This window comes from Balaenoptera ricei, chromosome 8, assembly GCF_028023285.1.
Source record: "Balaenoptera ricei isolate mBalRic1 chromosome 8, mBalRic1.hap2, whole genome shotgun sequence".
NCBI classification, from domain to species: Eukaryota; Metazoa; Chordata; class Mammalia; order Artiodactyla; family Balaenopteridae; genus Balaenoptera; species Balaenoptera ricei.
Window position 1 is genome coordinate 113321397 of NC_082646.1, and position 18196 is coordinate 113339592.

The 18196-nt window shown below is 60.8% G+C and overlaps 1 protein-coding gene across 3 annotated transcripts in view; it reads left to right on the plus strand.

The window, feature by feature from the left end:
* The window catches only part of MOB2 (MOB kinase activator 2), a 53713-nt gene extending 35951 nt beyond the window's left edge, over nucleotides 1-17762 (plus strand). For 2 of the 3 annotated variants that reach the window (XM_059932349.1, XM_059932348.1), the window contains exons 2-5: nucleotides 7439-7599; nucleotides 8342-8435; nucleotides 16297-16421; nucleotides 16899-17762. In XM_059932349.1, coding sequence (XP_059788332.1) covers nucleotides 7439-7599; nucleotides 8342-8435; nucleotides 16297-16421; nucleotides 16899-17218 — 700 coding nt within the window. In that variant the 3' untranslated portion in view covers nucleotides 17219-17762. Of the gene's footprint in view, nucleotides 1-539; nucleotides 754-7438; nucleotides 7600-8341; nucleotides 8436-16296; nucleotides 16422-16898 lie in introns of those variants that run through there. The other variant, XM_059932347.1, reaches the window with a different exon arrangement.
* The last annotated feature ends 434 nt before the right edge of the window (nucleotides 17763-18196 follow it).

Below are 18196 nucleotides of genomic sequence, written 5' to 3' on the forward strand. Positions count from 1 at the left end.
TTCTTCAGTCCCTGGTGGTCTCCTGTGTGTGGCCCGGCTGTAAAGAAGGCCTCGGCCACGCAGCTTCCTGTGCCCCCTCGGGAGGCCTCTGGCGTGTCCGCTGGGGTCTACCGCCCACTGCCTTCTGCCAGCTCGGCTCCTGCTCCGGGCGCCCCGGCCTTGTCTTCCCAAGGCTGTGGATGCAGACGCCACGCGCCCGCGTCTGCGCTCTGCAGGTGCACGGCCAGCGTCTCCCTGCAGCCCGGCCGGGGCGCCCGCCCAGCCCGCCTGCTCAGAGAGCTTTCCCGGCCACATCGCAAGGGCGCTCGTGCCACGGCGGGGCCTCACTGACGGGTCCTCTCTGTGGGCTATGCCTGTCCCCTCGGCAGCGGCCTCGCCCCACGCTGCGCCCGCACGGCGCCACTTTGAAAAGGCGACTGAGACACTCCCTCGTGTAACCAGACTTGGCCGGCCTCCGCCTGTAAAAGGAGCAGCTGTTTGTCCCTGCCCGGCCAGAGCCCGTCTTCCTCCCCCGCTGTCCTCATTGGCTGGCGTGGCTGGCTCCGAGTCAGGGCTGCTCAGGGCGGCTCGGAGGGCAGGGCGGCGGGGAACAGCGCCGGTGCCGGGGCTCCCACTTCCCCAGCCTGCTTCCGCGCGGCCCACCATGCTGGGAGACCACAGCGGCGTCCCCACAGACCGGGCTCTGCTCAGCCAGCCCCCGAAGACCGGGCTCAGCTGCAAGATGGTGCTTCAAGCAGTCGGCAAAGTGCTCAGGTGAACGTGGCAGGGGCGGCGGGGCTGTGTGACTGTCCCTAGTCCCTGCCCCAGGGCTCAGTCTGGGGAGGAGTGGCCGTAGTTGTCCTCTGGGTCAAGTTGCCGTGGTGTGCAGACCCCTCCGGTGGGACTGGGGGGCTGATGGGCCCGGGGCAGACACGGCCCCACCTGTGGATGCCTGGGAAGCAGCTGGACACGGTCAGAACTTTGTTTGGAGTGAGGTTCTCCCTAGAGTCCTGCGCTTCCTGCTGTTTGAAGGGGGGGTGGCGGTGTGCCCTGAAAGGGGAGTGTTTGGCCCAGAGGGTCTGGGCAAGAACAGGGGGCGCCCATGACTGGTGTCCGTCTTTCTGATGAACCACGTCTCAGACCGCAGCAGGCCTGCCTCCTGCCCTCCCGCGCCTGCTGGACAGAGCCTTTGCCGCCCCCGGTGTCTGGCCTCTGGTCCCCGGGCAGGATGACCAGTCTGTCCACCAGTGGCCTTATCTAGAGAACTTCCCTGGGCCTTGTCTGCTGTAGGGGCGTTACCAGAAAAGCAGGTTCTGACCTCTTTTCTCACCTTTTTTTCTGACCTGCTGCAGCAGAGCCTCCGGTGTCCCACATGAGGGGTTTGGAGAGACTCCAGCGCCTCTTCTGTCTCAGGGTGGAAGCGTCTGTTTCAGGCATTCGGGAGAGCATGGGGGCCGGGGAGCAGGCCTTCACAGTGGTCAGGTCTGTTCTGTGCTGCGGGCCTGGGGGGCCCGGCTCAGCCCAGCGGGGAGGGGAGGGGAGGGGGCCCAGGATAGGCTCCTGGCTGCCCCTCCTCACCCAGGATAGGCTCCTGGCTGCCCCTCCTCACCCAGGATGTGTCACAGTTCAGACTGAAATCACGTTTCCTGCAATGTAATAATCTTGTATTTGCCTGTAATTTGGGTGGGTCGGAACTTTTAAGTGAAAGTATCTTTTGCTTTTCTAATCCTGTCTTTAATTGCAACCAAGCTAAGCAGGCCGCTTGGTCAGGGTCTGGGGTGAGGGCCAAGTGTGGCTGGTGGTGGGACCAGCAGTGAGCTCTATGACCTGTGTCTCCGGCTTCCTATGGTCTGCACCCTCCTCTCCCACAGGGGCCGCCCCCTGCCACCCAGGGAGGACTAACGGGGAGTCTGCCCTGCGATGTAAAGGTGTGGGGCAAGGTGGCAGTGCCCCGACCAGGTCGTTGGTTCAGATCAGGAACGGTGACGTCCCCACAGCGAGTGGGGGCCGGCGCGTGCCTGTGTGCACATGGCGTGGTGGGAGGGGCCCGGACGCCGAGACGGGCTCCACCGAGGACAGGAAGGCAGGGCCAGCCCTCTGAGCTGTCTGCGAGAAGGAGGCCAAGGCCGCCCCCCTGGGGGATCCGAGAAGACTTCCAGTGAAGGTGGCGGTCCAGCCAGGTGTTAGAAGAGGAGCAGCTTATTAGCGCATGGGTAGAGGAGGATGCGGGCTCTGAGCAGAGTGGCCGCCTCGTGGCTGCAGTTCTGGATGCAGCAGTGCCCCGAGCACCTGATGTGCGTGGACGGTGGGTCTCGGGTGTCTGCAGCCCTCGCTCTGTCTGCCCCGGTGGCTTCCCTCTCAATGGGTCTCTTATTTTGTAGGGGACACACGGCTTGTGAAAGTGTGCTTTGTTTGGGTGCTGACTGCCAGGCTGTTAAACCGAGAAATGACCTGCGCGTCTCTCTCCACAGCCTCGTGCAGCCCGTGGGGATTTGACAGGGGTTCCGTGGGGGTCTTCCCAGCCCTCGGCCTCCGAGTTTGTGCTCTGGGAAGGGGCCGGTCACCAGGGCCAGTGAGGACCGGTGAGAACATGGTCCAGGTCGGGGGGGTGGTCTCTAAGTGTCAGAGTGCAGTTTTCCCAGTCCCACTGCATAGAACTTGGGGTCTTGGGAAGATGGGCATCCCTGTCTGTGGGCTCCTCCTTTCTAAGACCACCTACGGCACCGCCCAGTGTTCCATGGGGCCTTCCTGTGGGACCTGCCCAGCATCTGTGTTTTACGCTGAGTCCACGTTCACGCGTCTGCAGGAGCCTCATAACCCCGCTCCCCACCCCAGACCTTCGACCCCCTCTGTCCCGCAAGGCTGACTCCAGGCCGCCCCACCTCCAGGCTTGCCCACCCTCCTTCAGGCCTCCAGGCTCCCTTGACTTCCTGCAGGTGCCCCCTGCCGAATCTGCCCTGCATTCCCCTCCTGGTGAGAACCTTGGCCGCTCTGGCATCTGTGCCAGCATCTGGGGAGCACTGTGGGCCAGGCGCTGGCTGGGGGCGCTGGGGGGAGGACAGCAGGGTGGGCGGGGCTGAGGAGAGAGGGAAGCCGCCCCCACCTGCCCGTCTCATCCCCCGATCCAGTGCCACCTCACTGGGTGCAGCCAAGCTGGCTCTGTGCCTGGAGACCACCAGCCCCTTGCCCAGCACCAATGATGCCTGGAGGATTCATTTGTCTGTAAAACCTGGAAGCTGCTTGCTGCTCCCTGGAGGGCAGGACTGTGCCAGCCAAGGCGTCCTTGTGGTGGCCCCCAGGGGTGGCCGTGCCTGGGGTCTGGGGTCTGGGCCAGCCGAGTTGCCTTTGGATGGAGACAGTGAACTGAGCTCGTGGCGGGGGCCTTCGGCGTTCGGTGGGTTCCCTCGGCCGCCGCCCACCCCAGCACTCGGGGCTGTGTGCAGGCGGGGCCCGCGGCACATCCACGTTCCTCGGGCTGGACCCCTCCCACACGCTCCAGCCGTCTCACCCGGCGGGCTGGGCTGCACGGCCGTCTGTGTCTGTGCCCGAGTCACACCGAGCAGCCACCGCGGGGCCATCCCAGGGGACTGAGTGACCTTGGGCGGGGTCTTGTAGACAGGAATGTGCCAGGCCAGGCACATTGGCAGAGGGACCCAGTTGGGTCCATGCCTCGGGTGTGGGGACCCTGCCCCCCTGCAGTAAAGGCCTCAGGAGCAGGGGAGGCTGAGGGGTGAGGCTGGGTGGGCGTCCACTGGGGAGACCGTCAGAAGGTGTTTCCTGCGGAGCCGCAGCCCCTCCCAGGTGTTTGGCGTCGGCTGGGTGGGACTCGGCCTCGGATCCCACAGTAAGACGGGGTGTTCTCCGCGTGTGCCCACAGCCGCGTTCTTTCTCCCAGGAGGGCGCGGCGGACCCTGGGTGGGCTGAGGCCTGGCGTCCACTCTCCTGCCCGCGGCCCAGGGGTTCCACAGTTGTCCCTCCGCACCAGGGCCATGCCCAGCCTTCCCTTCCGCGGATTTGTGGGAGCCCCAGCTGGAAAGGGGGTGCCTGGGCCTAGGCTGGACAGGGCCCGTTTAGGAGCCTGGTGCCTCTGGGCGGAGAGTCCCGTCCTCTCTGCCGACGCGGCCTCAGGGACCGAGGATGGGTGCCGCCGCTATGTCACGCAGCAGCCTGTCCCACTTCCAAGGTCACCATGTGTCGTCTGAAACCCTGTGCTCTAAGGGGCCGAGCGTCTTGGCTAGGAGCCTTCACCTCTCTAAAAAGGACAGGACTTGGGGTGGTGGCACTCAGGTGTGGCAGGCCCTTCCACGTCCCCAGACTCGCCCCAGGCCGGCTTGTCCTTCAGTCCTGCCACCACCTGGTCAGTGGCCGTCGTCTCCTGGTGGAGGGTGTGAAGGGAGACTCGAGGACGGTGCAGAGAGGTCCGGGCCGGCCGACCTGGCAGGAGAGCCGTTCCCAGCCGTGCTGGGTCTGGGGACCCCAGGCCGGCGCTGGGTGATGAGGCAGGGCCTGGGGGCCCCGGGGTGCTCCTGCCTGTTGGTTGTAGGAGGGCAGGTGCGGACGGAGAATTGAGGGGGGGCGAGGAGGTGGAGGCCTCTGACCACACAGATCACGGCCCAGAGCCCCCGACGCCTGTCTCACGGAGCAGAAACCCGGGTCCTCCTGGGGCTGCCTCCCCCGCCGCTCTGAGAACCAAACACGGAGGGTGCCCTCAGCCAGAGGGGCTCTCGGTCTCCCTGGAAGTGACGTGTGGGCACGAGGACACCACACCCTCAGCACAGCGGCACCCCCGCGCAGCCCTGTGCCCGAGGCCCCGTGACACCCCTCCGTGACGGCCGCTTCCTGCTGCCGCTCTGCCCGTGGTCGCTCGTGTAAAGGCCGCCCGGCCACTGTTGCTGCCGTGTGTGCCCTGAGCACGGGGCGAGGAGGCGGGTCGGGCAGTGGCTTCACAGCCCAGGCCCCCGCTCATCCCACCCTCGCGTGTGGTGGCGGCAGCCTCCACGCCCAGACACTGAGGCTCCGAGTGGGGGCTGGCCTGGGCCAGGTGTGCACTGCGGCGGGGGACGGGCAGGTACACGCTTGCAGCACAGGCGAGGGGGTCGGTTAAGCCTGGCCGGGCTCATAGCTGGGAATGTGCCCAGCAGATGGACACTGAGGGGTGACCGGAGCAGAAGTTGGCTTGGGGTTGGAGGTGCATCCCGTGTGCTTGGGGCTGTGGACATGGGGACCTTCCAGGCGAGCGCGGGCTTTCTGACGGCTGGCGCCTGACTCAGCAGCACAGGCCCAGGGTCAGGAAAGCACCCCACCCACCCCTCTCCGGGGAGCCCAGGGCGCCCTCCGCCCCTCTCGGGCCCTGTCCCCCTCTGTGTACACTGGGGGAGGCTGCAGAGGCCCGTGCCCACACTCGTCCCCAGTGAACAGCCCCACCTGCCCCCCGTGGGGACCCTCGGAGTGCCCCCTGCTTGTGGTTGTGTTCGTGCAGTGTTCACACCCGCACTCCAGCTCCAGCCCACCCGGGCCCGTCCGCAGGACACTGTGGCCCTTGCCCAGCACTAGCCACTGCCGGCGCTGCACCCGGAGGCCAAGCACACATTGCCTTTTAAGGCAAAGATCTGCTGTGAGAAGCTGAAGGGAAAACATTTCCCTGGCATTCAGGGAGCATTTTTCCTTCCTGTTTCTCTTAAATAAACCACTAGCAACTTTTCAAAACAGAAGGGAAAAAAACGGCAAGGTCAGGAGCTGCAGACCTTTCATCCTGTGTGACACCCCCCGCGCCGCCAAATGTGGGCCTCAGCGGGGCTGGCGGGGGCGGGAGGGACACAGAGCCCTTGGGACGGAGGACGGCAGTGTCTAGTTCGCGCCCCGTGCGGGGCCCGCGGTGTGTTTTCACCCAGGCCCCGGAGGCAGCGACGGGAGCGCCTCTCTTTCTGCGGGCGCTGGAGACCACGGGGGTATGAGCTGGTAGGACCCAGCCGCGAGCCGCAGCCCCCGGGCCCAGATCCTCGGCCCGCCCACCCTCCCCTGCAAGGCACCGTCCCTCCGGCCTGTGGCTGCCCCTTGGGGTGGGAGGCCGCACTGGGCTGTGTGCCTGCCCTCGGTCTCCCTCGATCATCCTCTGTCCCAGGGGATCCCTCCTTGAGAGTCTACAGCCGAAAGTGGCCTCTTCTGGTCAGTGAGACTCAGGACGGTTTGACTGATTTGCAGTTTGTTTTCTGGAAGTCGTGATGTCTGCCACTAAAGATTTCAGTCATTCAAGTAAAAGAAGCAAGAGACTAATCCGTGCTCTTAGGGGTTTTTTCCTTCAGTTTTTCAACCCACGCCAGCCCAAGAACCCAGTCTTAACCTTGAAACGTCGTGGGCCTACAGGTGCAGGAGAGGGCAGCTTGCTCCGCACTGGCCGACGTGGGGCGGCGGCGCCCGGAAGGCAGCCCCTCGGCACACCACTCACTTCACCCAGCTCGGGCTCCGGCCTGTGGCAGATGCGGTGACTCGGGCTAACGTCCCGGCTGCAGGCTCTGGGCCACTCTGTTGGGCAGTTTTCCTCCTTAGGGGATGTGCCATCTCCTTGGCCTGCCTGGGCCGCACACACCATGGCCCCGGCTCCGGCCGTGGGGGCAGCTGGAGGGAGGCTGGTTCTGGGGCCGCCGCCTTCTCTGCCGAGGTGGGGCCGGGGCTCCCTCAGCCCCAAAGAGCTTTGGTTCACGGGTTAGGTACTGACGCTCCCTGTAGGAGAACAAAGACGTTGCAAAAATACGTATTCGTGCATGTAAAAATAGCCATAACAGGCCCATTCTGTGTTATATAACAGCATATTTTTAATGGAAAAGAACTATTTTCCTGACCAAGAAAAATTTTAGTGAAAAGTGGCCATTTCGTGACATCTCTAACATCTGCTCACGCCTACTCCCGTCTCTGCCTGGAACCTGCACCGTGCACTTGGGAGAGAGCGCGGGCCAGCGGGCAGGTGTCAGGCGGGTGAGCCGTGACCTCGTGATGACAGGAGGCCTCAGTGGGGTGGCCTGGGGCGTCGGCATGCAGTGGGTGCTCAGTAAGGGCGGGCTGCTGGGTCACCTGCGCAGCAGGGCGCACGGCGGGACTCTGCGCGGAGGCTCAGGGCCCGGCCGAGTGGTGCGCAGCCCTGTGTCCCTGCAGCGGGACCCCAGGCCCAGGTGGGGGCCAGGAGGGCTGCAGGGCCGCGGTGTCACATGTGGCGGCTGAGCCGGCTGGTGTGGCCGCCACCCCACCCTTCGGTGGTCCCGGAGCTCCCTGCCCGCCCTGGGTTCCAGGTTTGGGCCCCTGACGGCGGCAGGGGAGGGCACGGGCGCAGGACAGCTTCCTCCCACGCCTGGGCCCATGGGAGCTGAAACCCCCGAGGCGTCCCCCGGCACTGCTCGTCTCCCGGGCCGGCCCACGGCCTCCACGCCTGCACCTGCCGTGACCCCGCGCTCCCTTCTCTCCGCAGGAAGTCCAAAGCCAAGCCCAACGGGAAGAAGCCCGTCGCCGAGGAGAAGAAGGTGTACCTGGAGCCGGAGTACACCAAGTCCAGGATCACCGACTTCGGGTTCAAGGAGCTGGTGGTGCTGCCCCGGGAGATCGACCTCAATGAGTGGCTGGCCAGCAACAGTGCGTGGGGGCGGGCCGGCAGGGCCGGGAGGGCAGCCCCCCTCCTTTCCCCCAGGACCCCCCAGAGCTGGTGCTCAGCGCCCCCCCCCACCTGCGTCGGCTGGAAGCCGAGGCCCGGGGTGGCCAGCCCTCCCGGGCACTCAGGGTCCCCTCAGATGCGGGGACTCAGTGCGGGTCCTGGTCGCACCGGGGGACAGGACACCAGGGCCAGGGGGCACCGTGGGACGGGAGCGTGGCTGCAAGGCCGGCGGTGCTGTGGTGGCGGGAAGGCCATGGCCTGTGGGAGGGGTGGCGGACTCACCCCCGCCTGCCGGACAGGCTCCGGGTTCGTGGGATGCCCCACGCAGGGCACGGCGCCAGCTCTCCTCCCGAGAGCGGTAGGCTTTGTGGCCGTGAGCTGGTGCTGCCGCCTGCCTTAGCGGTGTCCCTGATCAGCTGGTGACCGTAGAGCAGGGTGTGAGCAAGGGGCCGGGGTGGGAGGGTTGCTGCCCCGCCCCTCGTGGAGGGGACTCCGTCTCAGGCCTCGGGCGCCCTGCCCAGCTCAGCACCGTCTGGTCCGTGCCGCCCGCTCCCGAGGACGGTGCTGCGCTGGGGCCACGGTCTTTGGTCTGAGAGAAGCACCAGCCCCCCCAGGAGGGTCCCGAGGAGAGAGGCTCTGGTCCGCCTGGGCCTGCAGGACGCTGGAGACGCAGAGTGGCTCCACGGTGTGGTCCTCACGCCCGGCCTTTCTCTTCCCTTCCAGCCACGACGTTCTTCCACCACGTCAACCTCCAGTACAGCACCATCTCAGAGTTCTGCACGGGGGAGGCGTGCCAGACGATGGCCGTGTGCAACACGTGAGTCGCTGCCTGGTGCGGCCCTGCCCCGGGGGCTCGGGCAGGCTGTGGCCGTGGCCCCGGCCGCTGCACTCCTGTCTTCTCAGACCCCACGCTCGCGGCCTCCGCTCGAGGTCTCCCAGTGGCTCAGGGCCTCCCTCAGCAGGGTCCTCGCCAGGCTGCACCTCCTGTGCTCACGGGCCCAGGGCCTGGCAGGGCGACGGGAAGCAGAGCCCTGCGGAGGTTGGGACCCCGGCGGCGTGGGTCCCTCCGGGGCACAGGTGCTGGGAGCCGGCCAGGGGCTGACAGGACGCGTTCCTGGGGGCAAGGACGTTTCCGCAGGACGTGCCCGCTGGGCTTCCTGAGACAGCATGGTGTGTGTTTCTCTGCTGTGGCTCCCGGCCCCACCGGCTGATGGCTCTAACTCAGAGCTCCTGCTCTGCGTGGAGGCCCTACTGCACCCCACCCGCTGCCGGTCCGTGGGGCTGGGACGCCTTGGCGCCTTCCCGTGAGGTGACGTCCTGCAGGCCTGGTGCAGGCTGCTCTCTTCTGGAAGCACGTGCCGTTCGTTTCCTCAGTAAGCAGGCATCCCTGAGGGGCTCCAGGGTACCCCACTGCCTCTGTGGCAGCTCTTGGAGGCCACGTGGATAGGAGAGCCACCACGTGGCCCTGGGCTTGCCACCGGCCCAAGTAGCAGAAGCCACAGAAGAGGCCACAGGCAGGAGGCCAGGTCTGCAGGGGCTCAGCCCGGGCAGGGTGTGGCACGGGGGCACAGAAGCTCCTTTCTGACATCTCCTCTGCAGGCCGGGGGCTGATAGGAGCACATGTGAGCAGCGGGCCTCCACTAGTGGACACGTCAGTGCTGCCGTCCTGAGTTCACCCTGCCCGTAGGCTGTGGGCAGACCCAGCTCAGGCCGAGACACGTGGGCCCTCCTCTTGCTGAGAGGCCACCCAAAGCCTCAGCACAGGCAGAGGGTAGAGTTCCCCCGCCCTTCAGAGGGCACAAGTGCAGAAGACAGCTGCTCTTCACTCCCTACTCACCCAGCGAGAGCCACTGATGGTATGCTCAGGTGTCACGTGTGTCCCCAGATAGCCACAGCCAGGCGTGGCCCAGGGAGGATGGGGCAGTGTTGGGTGGGCAGTGCTGGGAGCAGGCTTGAGGTGAGCTTGGGGCAGGAGAACATGAGCATGGGACATCAGCGCTGTAGAGCAGACATGGCCACAGCAGCTGCAAGTGGGCAAGGGCAGCACTGCAGAGCCATGTGTGTGGCATGCTTGGAGGACGTTTGCCAGCTGTGTGCCTGACCAGGCGGCGTCACAGGTGGCCTATGGGCTGGCGAGTGGGAAAGCCGGGGCCCCTCCATGGCGCCACATGCCCTTCCAGTATCGATGTGTTTGAGAAGAGGCTCCTTGAAAGAGCATAGGATTTGGTGTCAGGCAGACGTGTGTCTAGATGCTGGCTCTGCCATGTAAAACTTGGAGATCTGGGGATTTTGAGAATTCTACTGTTCATTCTTCTCACCTGTAACCTACTTTGTAGAGTTTTTGTAAATTTATATGAATTGATATGCATATAAATGCCTTCGTAGGAATCATTTGAGATCAAGGAATGGAAACACATGAATTAGTTTAATAGAAAAAGGGAGTCTGTCAGGGTCCACAGAGCCACTGCTCTCCCGGGACCATCCAGTCCTCCCAGAGCCGGGAGTGGGGCCAAGGCCCAGGCTGGAGGCCCTTCTCCGCCCTGCTGGTGCCTGAAGGACAGAAACCTAAGGGTAATGTTGGCATCCCAAAAGAAGAGGAGAAAGGGCCATGCCGAAAACATATTTGAAGAAATATGGCCGAAAACATATTTGAAGAAACATGGCTGAAAACTTACCAAATTTGGTCAAGACACAAACCTACAGATTCAGGAAGCTTAATGAACTCCGAGCAGGCTAAACCCGATGAATCCACCACAAACACGTAACCAAACAGCTGAAGAGAACACACACCTTAAGAGCATCAGAGCCAGCAGCACTGCACCCATGGGGATGTGGTGCCGGTGGCTGTGGCTCTCCTTCCCCCCGGGGGCCAGGAGGAGGTTCCATAACATCGTTCAGGTGCTGAAAGGAAAGAGCGGTCCCCCCGGGAGTTCCGCGTCATGCTCCTCAAGAGTGAGGGCAAAATAGAGACATTTCTCAGAGGAAGGGAGACTACAAGGGTTCACTCGCAGCCAGCAGAGCTGCGCAGGGAGCTCTTCACACAGGAAGGAAGTGGTGCTAGAAGGGACCGCGGGACAGCAGGATTCGGGGAGAGCAAGAGACGGGAGATGTGATAGGCCGCTCCACTCTTCTTCAGCTCTTTAAAGCGTGTCTGGTGGGTGAGCAAAACCCATCACCCTGTCTGATGGGTCTTCAGCGTGTGTGGATGGAACACTGAGACAGTAGTAGTGTCCTGGGGCAGGCAGAGAGCCCTGTGTGCTGGTCGGCTCTGTGATTCCGCTTGTGGAGGTGATACTTGGCTCCAGGTACAGCACGGAAAGGTCATATGCATTTTATAATCCTTTGAGCAATCTCTTAAAAAAGTTACATAAGTGGCATAGTCAAAATCATAATAGATAAACTAAAAGGAAATACTAAAAATAACACAAAAGAAGGCAGGAAATATAAGGAGTGAAAAACAAAGGGAACAAATAGTAAATGATGGTAAACTTAAATTCAGACAGATCAGTAATTACAGTGAATGTCAATGGTGTGAACATGCCAGTGACAAGACAGATCATAAGAATGGATTTCAGTGTATACAAGAAATTCACTTTTTTTTTTTTGCCATGCCACGTGGCATGTGGGGTCTTAGTTCCCCGACCAGGGGTTCAAACCTGCGCCCTCTGCAGTGGAAGCGTGGAGTCTTAACCACTGGACTGCCAGGGAAGTCCCAAGAAATTCACTTTAAATGCAATGACATTGGTAGGTTAAAAGTGAAAGAATGGGAAAAGATATACCAACAAAGATATACCAAATCAGAAGAAAACTAAAGTGGCTATGTTAATACCAAAGTAAACTTCAGAGCAAAAAATAACTAGGGATAAAGAAGAAGATTGCGTTATTTACAAAAGAGTCAATTCATCAAGAAGTACTGACCTTGAATGTGTATGTACCAAACAACAGAGCTTTTACACAAAGCAAATGGACAGAACCAAAGGGAGAAACAGACAAAATCACATTATGGTTGGAGATTTCAACATTCCTCTCTTGGTAATAGACGGACCTAGTAGGCAGAAAGTCAGCAAGAATCTGGAACTAAATAACACCATCAGCCAACTGGACTGAATTGATATTTACACAACACTCCACCCTCGGCAGTAAAATGCACATCCCTTTCAAGTGCACTGGGATTATTCTTCAAAATAGTGTAGATCATATCCTGGCTCACAAAACAGACCTTAGCGAACTTTAAAGAATCAGAGTCATACAGAGCAAGTTTTCTGACCATAATTACATTAGAAATCAATAACAGGAAAATGTCCAAACATTTAGAAATTAACATACTTTTAATTTTTTTTTTATTTATTATTTTTGGCTGTGTTGTGTCTTCGTTTCTGTGCGAGGGCTTTCTCTAGTTGCGGCGAGTGGGGGCCACTCTTCATCGCGGTGCGCAGGCCTCTCACTGTCACGGCCTCTCTTGTTGCGGAGCACAGTCTCCAGATGTGCAGGCTCAGTAGTTGTGGCTCATGGGTCTAGTTGCATGTGGGATCTTCCCAGACCAGGGCTCGAACCCGTGTCCCCTGCATTGGCAGGCAGATTCTCAACCACTGCGCCACCAGGGAAGCCCCCAGAAATTAACATACTTTTAAATAATCCATGGGTCAGAGAGGAAGTCTCAAGGAAATTAGAAAATGTTTTAAACTGAACACAAACGAGAATGCAACATACCTGAACTTGTGGGGTGCAGCTAAAGCAAGGCTTAGAGGAATGTTTATAGGATTAAACCACTTGTTTTAGAAGAAGAAAGATCTCAATACAATCTAAGCTTCCATATTAAGAACCTAGAAAAAAGAAGAGCAAAAAAAAATAAACCCCTAAATTGAGCAGAAGGAAAGAAATGGTAAAATAAGAACAGAAATCACCGACATTGATTTCTGAAAACAGTTGGGAAAAATTAATGAAACCAGAAGCTGACTCCTTGAAAGGATTGGTAAAATTGAGAAACCTTTAGTAAAACTAACAAAGATAAAGAGAGAAAAGGTACAGATTATCAATATAAGGAATGAAAGGGGAAATAATGATAAACCCAGGAGATAATAAAAGGATAATAAAGAAACATCACAAATATCTCTGCATACATTAAATTTGACAGTTTAGATTAAATGGACCAATTCCTTGGAAAGCACAAAATATCACAATTTACCCAAGATGGGTAATGAAGTAAGGCAAGAAAAAGAAATAACAGTCTTTCAAATTGGAGAAGAAGAAAATAAAACTGTATTTGCATACAACATGATTGTCTATGTAGGAAAAAAAAAAAAAACCCAAGGATTCTAGCAAAAAGTCGAATGAATAAATTTAGCAAGGTCAGCACACAAAGATCAATCATAGTTTGTATACTGGCAGTGTACAATTGAAACACGAAATTGATAAAATTATATCACTTACAGTAGCTCCAAACACAATGAAATACTTAGGTACAGATCTAAGGAAACATGCACAGGATCTTTATGCTGGAAACTACAAAACGCTGATGAATGGAATCAAAGACTGTCGTGAATGGAGAGACGTACTGTGTTCATGGATGGGAAGACTCAACACACCAGAAGTGTAAATTCACTTATTGCAATTTCAGTTAACATCCTAGCAGAGTTTTTATTGATATAAACAAGCTGATTCTAAAATTTATATGGAATAGCAAAGTCACTGGAATAGCTACAATGATTTTGAAAAAAGAACAGTCAAGTTGGAAGAGTCCCACAGCCTATTTTTAAGATTTACTGTAAAACTGTGGTAATCAGGACAGCATGGTGGTGGTGAAGGAAGAGACACAGAGATCAGTGCAACAGAATAGAGTCCAGAAATGGACCCCCACAAATGTGGCCCCTTGATGTTTGACAGAGATGCAAAAGGAATTCAATGGAGAAAGGACAGACTTTTCAACCAGAGCTGTTGGAAAAACCAGTCATCTGCATGTCCTCTTCTGCCAGAATTAACTTGAAGTGAATTCTAAATCTAAATATAAAACATGAAACTTTTAGAAGAAAACGCAGGAGGAAACCTTCATGATAGTGTTAGGCGAAGAGTTCTTGGTCGTGACACGAGCCGCAGTCCATAGGCGAGAAAGAATCCGTAAACTCGGCTTCATGAAAATTTAGAACTTTTGCTCTGAGAAAGACACTGTTAGGAGAAAGGGAAGACAGACTAAAGAATAATCCCATGTCCGAGAAAGGACTAGTGGGCGGAATGGATAAAGAGCCCTCACAGATGATCAGTAAGAAAATCTGGTCACGAGTGGAGAAAGGACTTGGACAGATCATGGAAGAGGACCCAAGCAGGGCAGATGAGCACCTGCGAGGCTCTGCCTCATGAGCTGGTGGAGAAATATGAATTCAGACCACGCTGCAGGAGCGCCTGATAAAACGCACCGGGTGCCGGCGAGGATGGAGGGGGTCCCGGCGGGATGGCCGCTCCGAGAACGTGTTGATGGTTTCTCAGGACACAAGGCGTTCACCTACCGTGGGCCCAGCTGTCCCACTCCTGGGCGTCCACCCTAGAGAAACGAGAACTAGTGCTCATACAAACACCTGCCCGGGAGGGTTTTAACAGCCTGACCCATAATTGCCCCAAACAGGAGGCCACACAGGTGTCCTTCGGCAGGTGAATGTCTGGACAGACTGGCGCGTCCACAAGGTGTCCATCTCAGTGGCATGGATCGCAGAGCCCAGCTCAGGACATCGCGTGGCGTTCCTGAGGACATGTCACTAGTGTGCTGGGGACTGACCAGCAGGCCAGGGGCCAGGGTGGGAGCTGTGCCCCGTTGTGGGTCCTCTATTTGGGTTAAAATACATAAGACTGCACGCCAAAACCAGTCAGCTTTACTGTGTGACAGTTCAAAAATAAAATGAAAACGAAAAAGAGGAACGTTGAAAGCAGAGTGTTCCAGCTGTCACGCAGGCGGGGCAACTACAGTGCCCCTAAGGAGCTGGTCTCTCCGGGCCTGACATCATGAAAACGTTTCCCATTTTCTAGCTCCGGCGGTTTTTTCTGACTGTGGCACGCGTGGCCAGGCGCATCCAGCACCAAGCAGGGGTGGGGAATCGCTGGGGCAGGTGTCTGACCTCTGTCTGGGGCCCCTCCCGAGCTGGTCCTGGGACCCCAGGGGCTGTTGTGAGGAGAGGGACGATTCATTTGTCTTTTCACTGAGCACGTCCTCGGATGGTGCCGATGTCCGGGCAGGGGAAGGGCGGCCAGCAGGGCCACCCTGTGGTGGGGAGGGCTCTGGATCCTTGCTGGGGGCCGGCAGGGAGCTCAAAGCTGGGGCTTTGTCTGACCAGCTCGGGGGCCTTGTGGGGCAGCCTGGGAGCAGGCGTGGCAGGGAGGGCTCTGCTGAGGTGGCACTGCAGGTGTAGGGCGGGGCCTGATACCCAGGGGCAGTCAGGGCTGTGTCCCCTTGTCCACTGAAGGCTGGCCTTTTTCCTGGTGGCCTGTCCATCTGTGTGTGGGCTGTTTTCCCTGTCCTGCAGCCTGACCCCCACCCAGCCCTGCCAGGGGCGCAGATACGCTAACCGGTCCTGGGGGCGGGGAGGAGCCTTGGTTCCTGCCAGAGGGAGTGGGGGGCGGGGCTCGGCGGGCGGCGGAGCTGCCTTGAGGTCACGTGGGCGGGGCGTGCCTTTTTATTTCGGCTGGAGTCAGGCTGGCCACGAGAGATGGGGACCCTGCTGTCCCGACGACAGGCCTGGCAAGGTGGTGGGGGTGGGTGAGCCCACGTGGCTGTCACCCAGGGGTGCTTGGTGAGCTCAGGAAATCAGGGCAGGGTGCTCAGAGCCAGCCTGGGGTGCTGGCCTGGGATAAGGTGGGATGGTGAGGTGTTGGGGGAACTGGTCTAAGCCAGTTCTGAAGCCAAGTCAAGTCAGCTAAATGGGGGCGGGGATGCCGGGCGGAGGTCTCCGGGAAGCCGTCTGGCTGGGGCAGGGGTGTGGCCGGGGTGGCGGCTAGGCCACGGAAGGGGGTGCTCTGGTCACTCGCTCGCTCACTGACAGATGCAGCCTGTGTCCCCCCAGCCCCGCTATGGGCTCCGAGGGTGCAGCTCTTGGCGAGCCAGCCTGCAGGTACGGGGCCTGCTGCTGGGAAGACTGCAGCCCTTGGTAGGAGGGCTGCTGGTGGCTGCAGGGGGAGCCCACCAGGGGTTTGTGTTTGTGCTGCTGGAGGATAGGCCATGTTTTCATGAGCTAGGAGACGCGCTTGGTTTCACGGCTGGGCTTACGCGGTGAGAAGAAAACCCAGGTGTCCACACCCCGAACACCCTGGCCCACTCCAGCCTGAGGACTGTCTGCCCCACACCCACCCCCGTGTCCGGGGCAGCTTGGGGTCTTTGGGGGGCGTCCAGGGGCCAGATTCCCGTGTCCTGAGGCCTCCTCACCCCGCCCGGCCGCGGGCAGAGGTTTGGCCTCTGCTAGTGGCAGCAGGGATACTACTGAGGGTCGAGGCCCGGCTGACCAGTCACGGCAGGGCCTCCGGGACGGGCTGGGCACAGCGCGGATACCTCCAAAATCATGTGTAAAACAACACGCGTTCCTTTGAGAGAATGAAGCCTGAGGCCACGTGCAGAGCGGAAGGTGCGCGTTGGTTTCCTGATGCTGTGCGCAGCCAGCTCTCCTGGCCGCGGGCGTCACCGCCCCCCTCTGTCCCCACAGACAGTACTACTGGTATGATGAGCGGGGCAAGAAGGTGAAGTGCACGGCCCCCCAGTACGTCGACTTCGTCATGAGCTCCGTGCAGAAGCTGGTGACCGACGAGGACGTGTTCCCCACAAAATACGGTGCGTGGCCCCTCCCACCCCAGGCTCTGGGACCTGTGGCCTCCACTACCCCCCCCACCCCCCATGGCCGGGCCCTCGAGGTCCCCCTGCCGGGGAGGGGGCGGCTTGCAGCCGTCGAGCAGCACCCACAGCTGTGTACAGCCCTGAGCGGGCCCAGCGGGGTCCCAGACCCATCCTGAGCTGCCGAGGGCAGCACCTGGCCGACAGGAGGTGCCCGTCTCCCGGGTCCCCCCTCCTCTGCGGCCCAGGCCACAGAGAGCGCCCTGGGCGCCTGTCCCGGCTTTAGGCCATGCGCGGCGGGTTCGCGGGCCCCGCACAGAGGCGCCCAGTACAGCTCGCCAGCAGCCACCCTCGCGGCCCCGCCCCGGGTGCCGGCTCACTCAGGTGTTGCGGTGGGCGGCTCCGTGAGGGCTGCGGGGTCGGGGGGGGGGGGCGCGGTGGGGCCAGGGCGGGCTGACCGCGGCCCCCTCCCCGCAGGCCGCGAGTTCCCCAGCTCCTTCGAGTCCCTGGTGAAGAAGATCTGCAAGTACCTGTTCCACGTGCTGGCGCACATCTACTCGTCGCACTTCAAGGAGACCCTGGCGCTCGAGCTGCACGGACACTTGAACACGCTATACGTGCACTTCATCCTCTTCGCCCGCGAGTTCAACCTGCTCGACCCCAAAGAGACGGCGGTCATGGACGACCTGACGGAGGTGCTGTGCGGCGGCGGCGGCGGCGGCGGCGGCGGGGGCCGCGGGGGCGGGGACGGCGCGGGCGGGGCGGCGGGCGCACAGAACCACGTGAAGGAGAGGTGAGCCCGGCCGCCCGCGTGGGAGAGGCGGCGCGGCCGCGGGGGAGGCGGCGCCCGGCGGCGCGCGGAGTGTGGGCGCGGGCACTCTGCGCCGCCGGCACCGAGAACTTTGGGACTCCGCTCGTCTGCTCAGCAGGCACTTAGGGACCGCCCCCGTCCAAGTCCCCTTCTGTGGGTGCGTCTCTCCCGGTCTTCCGCGCCCGCCCCGCCGCCGGCTCGGCCTCCGGGGAGACACGCGACAGGCGGGGCTCCTTCCCCCGAGGCGGGGACCGCAGGCTTCGCTTCCACCGTGTTTCGTCTTGGTTCGGGCTGGGGGTGGCTTTCTCCTGCTCTCTCCCGCTTGGTCTGGACCTCGGCTGTTGGTGGCTCAGGGCGGGTGGGGAGGGGCCTGTCTCCCTCCGCTGCCCCCGCTGCCCAGGAGGGGCCCCCGGGCTGGCCGGCTCGGATCCCGGTGCCCTGGCGGGCGGCCTGTGCGGAGACGCGGCCGGGGGCAGGGGGAGAGCCTGGCTTCCCTGTGCGGGTGTAATAAACAGACTTCTCTCAGGTCAGCGCCTGCGTGTGTCCTCAGCGTCTTGGTGCCCTGCGTGGAGGGCGGTCTGGCCACACCCCCCTCTCCTCTGCCCTCCCCTGCCTCTCTGCGCCCCTGGGGCAGCGCCCTCCCCTGCAGCCCGGGCGGTGGAGCCCTCTCACTGACCAAGGCTGTGCTGGCCAAGGACAGGTGCCACCCTTCCTGCAGGGGCCGACCACAGGCTCCCCTGCTGGACGTGTCTGCGGGGGGCGGGGGCCGTGCTCTGCGTCTCGAGTCTCCAGGGGCCCTTGACCACTCACTCCCTGTGCTGTGCCCTCTCCACGCAGGCGGCGGGGACCCTAGAGTGTGGGCTGGAGTCGGCGGGGCTGCTTCCCAGCCAGCAGGCCCGTCCCAGGGGCTCTGCTGCAGGGACCACCTCTGGGCAGGGCAGCACTGCCTGGGGGGTGGGCATAG